Source organism: Opisthocomus hoazin, chromosome 7 (genome assembly GCF_030867145.1).
Source record: "Opisthocomus hoazin isolate bOpiHoa1 chromosome 7, bOpiHoa1.hap1, whole genome shotgun sequence".
Lineage (NCBI taxonomy): Eukaryota > Metazoa > Chordata > Aves > Opisthocomiformes > Opisthocomidae > Opisthocomus > Opisthocomus hoazin.
Window position 1 is genome coordinate 43,059,784 of NC_134420.1, and position 8,618 is coordinate 43,068,401.

Below are 8,618 nucleotides of genomic sequence, written 5' to 3' on the forward strand. Positions count from 1 at the left end.
TTTCTTACTGTAAAACTTCAGAATTATCTAAACCAATGAACCATCTACAACACTACTTTTATAAATCAGCCTGAACTACACCTGGTCTATGCAGATCTAATTTTGTTTCCTCTGTTTCAGATCACATCTTGTTTCTTGTATTTGTTGTCTGTGTTTCCTATTCCTCACAACTTCTCTGCCCTCAAATGCTGAAGGCCTAGACAACATCTGATCTTGATGGCTGACCTAAGGGCTATTTTATGAAACTCATATTCTCAAGTCAAATAATATTGCATCATATATTTACTTGAGAACTCAAAATTTTCAAACTTGGCAATGCCACTATAGTAGCCCAACAGATCCCAAGTGAGGTATAAGGACGACAAAGAATTTCAAAAAACAGAAAATATAGATAATAACTAGTTTCCCCTTTGAATTAAAATAGTATGAATTTGTATACAGATTCCTTCCTTTGTCTTTTGCTAGTAAAAAGAAAACGTCTTTGGTAACATGATCATTCCAGGCAATTAAAAGTATGCCACATCCCTACTTACTGCGCTTTGTATTACGCTTTTGCCCTGGAGGAGTGGTTCTATTGTGTGCAACTAACCCAAAAAGGGCAATAATTCAAATTATTTATCTTCAGAAAACAAAGACTGTATTTCACAATATCCTCTCACTGTTGTGTGGGGGAGTCAGCCTAGAAGTCAAGCACTGACACCCATTTTGCAGTTGATCCTTGCTTCTTGTCAACCACATCATCATTTAAACACTAAAATGCCATTTCAGCTGAAGAAAAAATAACCCAACATGAACAAATCTCAAGGTTTTCATGTCACTGGTTCCAAGACAAACAAAACACACAAACTCAAAGGAATCAAATTCCATTGTCTTCAGAGCAGTTCTTAGCCGATTTAAATGTGTTCGAATTTATGCCTGAAACTGGTACATACCATTTCATCTTCAGATTTGTTAAGAAAGTTTCCATACAGCTATCTCAGGACGAAATTCCTTGAAAGAATGCTTCCCATGGACAAAAAAACACATTTTGCTTGTTCCATTTTTCACATCATATACATTAGATTATTAATGTAATTATACTCTCTACCAAAATTAGAAAACCTAACCATTGCACTTCAAATGTTATTTACAGTCCACTAATGTAAATATAAGCAAATACATGTTTATATCTAAACTTCTAAGTTATACATATCAATAACATTTTATACATGTACATGCACATGTATATTACATATTATTTGCATAAAACCCCACCATATAAAGATATAGAATTACAATGGGTTTATACATATATACACACATGCATACATAAATACATCTATGCACACACATACTCCCTCTATATTAACATCCTACTCAGGCCTAAACTTGCTCCATTCTGCACACTTTGAGGAGCTTAGTTCAATCTAACACAAATTTTGAGCAGCACTAAATGAAGTTGGTGTATAGATCTGTGAAGAATAAGGGTCATAAATATCTGTCCTCAGGTGTACCCACATTACCATGGAAGAGGCTCTCTATAAGCAGATCATCTGAAACCGATACTGAAAAGAATTTAGCACAATCCTAAAAATAAAGTTGTGTACAAGAGGACTGCTTAAATATTTAACAGCACACCCCAGAGACAGAGTTGATATTAGCAGTCTAACATGACAGGCAAACAGAAAAACAAAATCACATTTTCTCATCCTTATATGCTGCTTAAAGAATCCATAACAAACAGAGACTCGGGGACAAAATTGTTACCTAGTAGGCCACTACTTTTACAGATCCAGAGAAACTTGGAAATAGTGTGAGATTTCAATAAAATTTTCTTTACAGTATAGTCTCATGCTTGATTGTGACAAGCAACTACATTTTTCTCATAAAATCAAGAGTAAGCAATGCTTCACATCATTTCAGGAAAAGAGAAAACAGTGGATCAGCAATGAACAAAAAGTTACCTCATAACAGTTCTAGATACCACGTAACTTTTTTGAAAAGAAGGTCTCTGCCAGTATGCCAAGTAACTTTGTATATGCAAACCATCCCCTCATGTTTAGAGAAACGATGTTTGTTAATGAAGTCACACATAAAGGCATACTTGCAGGTTTAAGCTTAAAACAGAGGTTCTGAGGACTAAGCAACATACGAATTAATCTGCAGAGTGGAGGACCTAGAGGCCACCAGCTGATAAGAAAACAAAGAAAAAAAAACACCAAACCAAAGCCTATCTTTCTTCCAGTTTTCCCTTTCTTTGAGCCACTTCCTTCTCAACAGCCTTGGAACAGCAGACATTTGGGCTCTAAGAAACTGGGTACAGAAGAAAGTTCCTCATTCAAGTGTGCTCTGCAGAGCAACAGCTAAACGATGTTCTCTTTTATGTGGTCAAGAAACTGTAACAAATTGTTCAAAGTGTTCAAAATTTTTATGTCAGTACTTACTCAAACAAGCCTCACTCCTTGAGCACAAGCCAATGCGTTTAGTTTCCTTTAGACAGTGGTACATTGTTAGGAAATTAGGATTAGACTCAATTTTATAGTAAACCCATGAAATTAATAAACTACTCCAGCACTAAAATACAAACACAGCATGCAACAATCTTAACGTTTGCACTACTCCAGCACAGTAACTTACGAACGGTGAAGCACTGAAAGTATTTGTCTCTGAGGTATACATGACTGAGTAACAAGTTTTGGCCTAGCTTTGAAAAGAAGTAAGGTGATGTTAAACAAGAGGGTATGTCTTTCATCAGAATCAAATTTAATAAAGCAGGTATCCATTTCTTAAACTAAGGAAAATACAAAATTTAGAAGTGAAGATGCATGTTTCATGTTTTTTTTTTTTTGAAAGCACTTCATTAGCTGCTCTGCAAACAAAAGGAAATCCTGCTATTTAGTCAAGTTCAGATGATGGGATCTACAAACAGAGCTAAGGCAAAGCTATCAACATTAAAGAAAAAAAAATCCCTGCCTGAAGTTATTTTACTTCAGTAAAACCGAGAGGGTGAAAAAACCCCAATTTTTTCCATTATAACCATCCCGAATATTTAGTATTTCTTTTAATCTCTTGCACTCACTCTGACACTTTCACGCGGGTCTCTCACACCCAACACCGACAAAGCGAGACTTCGGTTCAGCGCACTGGACAGGCAGGAGCGGGGGCGGCGAGGGCCAGCGGAGGCTCAGGGGCAGCCGAGGGCGGTTCGAGCGCGCCGCGCCCGCTGCCCCGCGCTCCCGGCGCGCCGTGCCCAGCCGCGCCACCGCCGCCCCTGCCTCCTCGGCTCCCGGGGCCAGGGCAGCGGCCGCCCGCCGGGGCTGTCTTCGTCCCCTCCCGCGCCGGGGCCGCCTGCCGGCTCCCGGGGCCGGCTCCCGGCGCCAGCCCGCGCCGCAGACCCCGCTCCCGCCGGGGCCCCGCGGCCCGGCCCCGTCCCAGGGGCAGGCGGGGCCGGAGGAGTCGCGCCGAGCCCCTGCCCCGGCTCACGGCTCTGCCCGGTCGGGAGCGCGAAGCGCTGCGCGCCGCTCTGAATCCTGGGCTCTCGGGGTTGGTTTTTCCTTGTTGCTGTTTGCCTTTTTTTTTTTTTTTTTTTTTCAAGTGGAAAGTTTCCTCTCCCGGCAGAGGCCGGGACAGCGCGCAGGCTGCCCCGGGCGCCGCGCTGCCATCACAGCTGACAGGTTTCTGCCTCCCCCACCCCCAGCACTAAAAAGCGGGCAGATAGATCCGGCTGGGGTTTGTTTTTAACAACAGCTGCCAGCGCAGGTAACTGCATCCCCTGCCAGCAACGTTAGAGCCCGGCTCGCAGGCAAGCATCCCGCACGGAGCCCCCTCGGCGCCGGGGCCGGGGCGGGCGGCAGGGGAAGAGCGGGGGGCCGGGGCGAAGGGAGCGGGGCCGGCGGCAGAGGAGGAGAGGCGCAGGAAAAGTTGCGATCGGTGTCCTTAGCCCCGGAGCCGAGCCGCCCGGGGGGCCGGGGATAAGAAAGTTCGCAGCCGCCAGCAGCCCCGACGGGCGGCGCGTCCGGGGGGTGGGGGGGGGGGCGGGAAGCAGGCTCGGTCGGGGCGGGGGGCGGGGGGGGTGGTGTCCCCTTACCTTCTGGTCGACGATGGAGCAAGCCATTTCCCGGACGTGGGCGAGGCTGAAGTCCCCCGAGGAGTCCTGCAGCAGCAGCACCGGCTCCCGGCTCAGGCCGATCTGGAGGTGGAAGGCGACGCCGCCGCCGCCGCCGCCACCGGCAGCAGCCCCCGGCAGCGGCAGCGGGCTGGGCGGCCGGATCAGCGGAGGGGCGCTCATCGAAAACCTCCCGCCGGAGCCGAGGGGTCGGGGACGGAGGGGGAGAGGCGGGCGCCGCGGCGAAAAGTTTGCGGGCGCGCCGGGCGAGTTCCCCCGCGAAGTTTGAGGGAAGTCCCGCCGAGCTCCTCCCGGGTGAAAATGGCGGGGGGAGTGGAGGGGGGGGGGGGGTGGCGAAGGACCGGGGAGGATGCAGACAGGAAAAGGCGGCGAGGAGGGAGCCCGGCCCAGCGCCGCCGAGGTGGTGCCGCCGCTCCGGCTGTTGGCGCTGTGCGCGGCGCGGGGGCGGGACGGACCGCGCCCTCCGCCTGGACGGGCCCGCCGCCCAGCTGGGCCGTGCCGCGCCGCTCCGCTCCGCCACCAAACGGCGGCCGCGTCTCGGCAGGCGGCGGGGTCTGACCTCGGCGCTGCGGCCCCCGGCGCTCTCCGCCCACGCGGGGCCGGCCGGTACCCCCTGCGGCAGGGCTTCGCCTCAGCCGTGTCCGGGCTCCCCACCCGGCCCAGTCAGTGGGCTGCGGTGCTGGGGAGGGAAGAACCTCCCCTCCCTCGGTCACCCCCGTCGGGCGGCACCTCAGAACCGCCTTCATCCCGCCTCGCCTGGTCCTCCGCGCCCTCCTGGGCCGCAGGTGGAGGCAGAGCCTGAGGAGTGCCGGGGGTTTCCCTCGCTGGCAGCTGCCCCCGAGGACGAAAAGAAGTGCCAGGGGAGGGGGGGCTCCGGCCTGGCCCCGGATCTTCTGCCTGGCCTCGGCCGGCCGCTCCGGGCAGCACCGTGCCGCCTCACCCGGCAGCGCCCGTAGGTTTTAGGGAAGCACCAAGGAGGACAGCTCGCACCCGTCTCTTCTCTGGAGCAGCTCCCAGCTGCAGGTGCAGCCTGCGCCGAGGGGCAGCTCGCTGCCGCCTGAGCCCGGGACGCGTTGTTCCTCCGGGACCGGTGGCAGCCCCGTCCGCCGGCGCAGGCAGCGGTCTGTCGGCGCAGCCCGCCCCGCCTCTCCCCTCGGAACCCGGCGAAGGCGGCGGGAGCGTCAGCGGTAGAGGTTTTGGGTACCAACGGAGAAACTCTTAAGCTATAGATATGGCACCTGTAAGGAAGGCATTACCGAATGTACCCTCGTAAGTACAATGGCTGACCAAATTTACGTCCTGTTTCTTTACAAACTATTTTTTTGACTAAATGTACAGCCGCAGCTTTGATTTCATTTTGATCAGCTGTCTTATTAGGACCCATTCTACTATTGTCAGCTTGTTTCCCGCCTGGGATTTGCACACACACAGCACCTTCCTGTCTATCTAACTTTTGAACCCGTTTATTCCTTGGTGAATTTTCTTTTGGAATTGCTGCTTTTTAATCTGCCTCTTCTACAGACTACCAAATCCACTGAAAGTGTCAGCACTCTAGAAGATGATTACCAGTCCCACTTAGTAGACTTCTTCTTATCACATGAAGAGTAATAACCATCTTCAACCATATCTTTGGCTTTGCTGTTGAAAATCGTACTTCGTTTTGCTGTTGTCTGCAGTGTTGTCTTGGGAATGAGTCTGTTTCGGTACAGTGGTGTACCCTGGCTATGCTGGTGAGCACTGTGACAGAGCTGCTTCCTAACGGCTCCCTGTACACTAGACATTTTGAAGCATGTACATTTATACTCGCAGGTCAAAGGCTGCTGGGGCGTTATAACGAGTGCAAGCTTCCCGTGGCCCAGCCAGCTATCCTATGGGGGAGTCAGCACAGGAGGACTGTGAGGTTCATGTGTGAATCTGTCTTGGGAAGGGTGTGTGAGATCCAGGTGCCATCCCTCAATGGCTGCCCTAAGTTCAAATGCCAATGCAAGACCAGAGCCACGTCAGGTAGCTGGTGGTAATTTATTTTCTGAGCTCCTCTGTTGAAAGAAGCATACTAAAAGATCGTGAAGCCTTGCTTCATTGTTCAGGTGATCCTTGAAGGCACTAAAGTGTCCTAAGTGTCATCAACTACTCTGAGTGCCTCTTCCTTGCAGCTTACTGTGGCAAAAGCAGATGTGGCTCTGATGGTAATAGGGGTGGTGAGTTGTCCCCATCTTTCCTGCCCTTGACTTATTTAATTATAGGGTCACATAGTTGAACGTTTCACAGCAGGAGTCACGTGATGGCATTTGCTTTCAAGGGAAAGAGTGGAAAAATTACAGCTGTAGATTACCTTAGCTACTATACGCTATTTTCAAGCTGTTCTGCAACTCTTGAAATAACCAAAGAGGAGAAGTAGCAGTAGCAATGCTGAGAATTGTGTATCCTTGGTTTTCTCGTCTATGTGAAATCTAGCGATATACCTCATAGGCTTTGACTCATCCACAGATCCACATCCTCTGTGCCAACACGGGCACAATTTTTTTTTCAAAAAGAAAGATTACAGTATTTTTAAAAAGTTGTAGGTTTCTGAGTCATTTGATTAGTGTATTGGCCCTGTTGAATACACCTTTGTAATCAAAATAGATGAGGACAGGACTTCAACACTGTGTCAGCCAGTCAGATACAGATGCTATTTATAAAAGCATTCGGTGAAATCACATGATGTGATCCTGAGTACAACCTGGCCTGTTGTACTGACTGAAATGTCATCTATTTCATGGTCCTTCCAGATGGGACAATTATTGCGCTGGTGCCAGGAAGGGCAAAAGACCATCCACAGCAGTCTGTTCTCTTCCCTGTGACCTGATACAGCGTGAATGCCTGGTTGGGCCAATCTGTACTTGCACAGTTGGAAAACCCTCTGTAGTTTAGGTTTCACTGCACCTGCACAGATCAGTTAAGCAGTATCTGAACTGCCATATGAACTTGCAGGGAAAAAAATTAGTTTGCCGCACATGGCTACACAGTTTATGCATCTGGCTACATACAGGAAGAGGGCAGTCAGCAGAGGATATCACTGTAATATCGCATTATGCAAACCTTTCCTGGCTGCCCCCAAGGTATAGTGGCTGTAGTGTCACTTCTAATTACTCAATATCACTGCAGTATGAAGAATAAGTAGTGGTCTATGTGTGTTTTCATGTATTGTATGCTTGACCTTCCACTGAAGCTGTTATCTTTCTTCATTTCTTTCAGCTTACTACACTGTGTAGACAGAATTCTGCTCTGTTGGTTTGGAATAAGAATTATCCCCTGATGAAGTGTTTACTGCTTTCTGCTTTCTCCCTCTGTGATGCAACTGGTCCTTTTTGAACAGCTAGCTATCCATTTATCTTTCTGCTCTTTAACATGTGCAATTACATGAATCGCAGAATGTTCGGGGTTGGAAGGGGCTCTGTGGGTCATCTAGTACAACCTCTCTGCCGAAGCAGGGTCACCTACAGCAGCTGCACAGGACCTTGTCTAGGCAGGTCTTGAACATCTCCAGAGAAGGAGACTCCACAACCTCCCTGGGCAGCCTGTTCCAGTGCTCCGTCACCCTCAGAGGGAAGAAGTTCTTCCTCATGTTCAGATGGAACTTCCTAAGCTTCAGTTTGTGCCCGTTGCCCCTTGTCCTGTCTCTGGGCACCACTGAAAAGAGTCTGTCCCCATCCTCCTGACATCCACCCTTCAGATATTTATAAGCATTTGTAAGGTCCCCTCTCAGCCTTCTCTTCTTCAGGCTGAACAAGCCCAGCTCCCTCAGCCTTTCCTTGTAGGAGAGATGATCCAGTCCACTCATCATCTTCGTAGCCCTTCACCGGACTCTCTCCAGTAGCTCCTCATCTTTCTTGAAGTGGGGAGCCCAGAACTGGACACAGTACTCCAGATGGGGCCTCACTAGGGCAGTGTAGAGGGGGAGGAGAACCTCCCTTGACCTGCTGGCCACACTCTTCTTAATCCACCCCAGGATACTATTTGCCTTCTTGGCAGCCAGGGCACACTGCTGGCTCCTGGTCAACTTGTCATCCACCAGGACTCCCAGGTCCCTCTCCACAGAGCTGCACTCCAGCAGGTCTGCCCCAAGCCTGTACTGGTGCATGGGGTTATTCCTCCCCAGGTGCAGGACCCTGCATTTGCCTTTGTTGAACCTCATCAGGTTCCTCTCTGCCCAACTCTTCAGCCTGTCCAGGTCTCACTGAATGGCAGCACAGCCTTTCGGTGTATCAGCCACTCCTCCCTGTTTGGTGTCATCAGCAAACCTCCTGAGGGTAGACTCTAACTGTTCATCCAGGTCATTGATAAAGAAGTTGAACAAGACTGGGCCCAGTACTGACTCCCGGGGAACACCACTGGCTACAGGCCTCCAACTAGACTCTGCGCTGCTGATGACAACCCTCTGAGCTCTGCCATTCAGCCTGTTATCAATCCACCTCATATGGTGCATATGTTTTAATTTTAAAAACAGAAGATCAAACATCTAGGAAAGAAT

At 49.7% G+C, this 8,618-nt stretch overlaps 1 protein-coding gene across 3 annotated transcripts in view; it reads right to left on the reverse strand.

The window, feature by feature from the left end:
- PRKD1 (protein kinase D1) overlaps positions 1-4,426 on the reverse strand; it is a 152,889-nt gene extending 148,463 nt beyond the window's left edge. For 2 of the 3 annotated variants that reach the window (XM_075425852.1, XM_075425851.1), the window contains exon 1: positions 4,067-4,426. In XM_075425852.1, coding sequence (XP_075281967.1) covers positions 4,067-4,267 — 201 coding nt within the window. In that variant the 5' untranslated portion in view covers positions 4,268-4,426. Of the gene's footprint in view, positions 1-3,058; positions 3,125-4,066 lie in introns of those variants that run through there. The other variant, XM_075425853.1, reaches the window with a different exon arrangement.
- Positions 4,427-8,618: the final 4,192 nt, after the last annotated feature.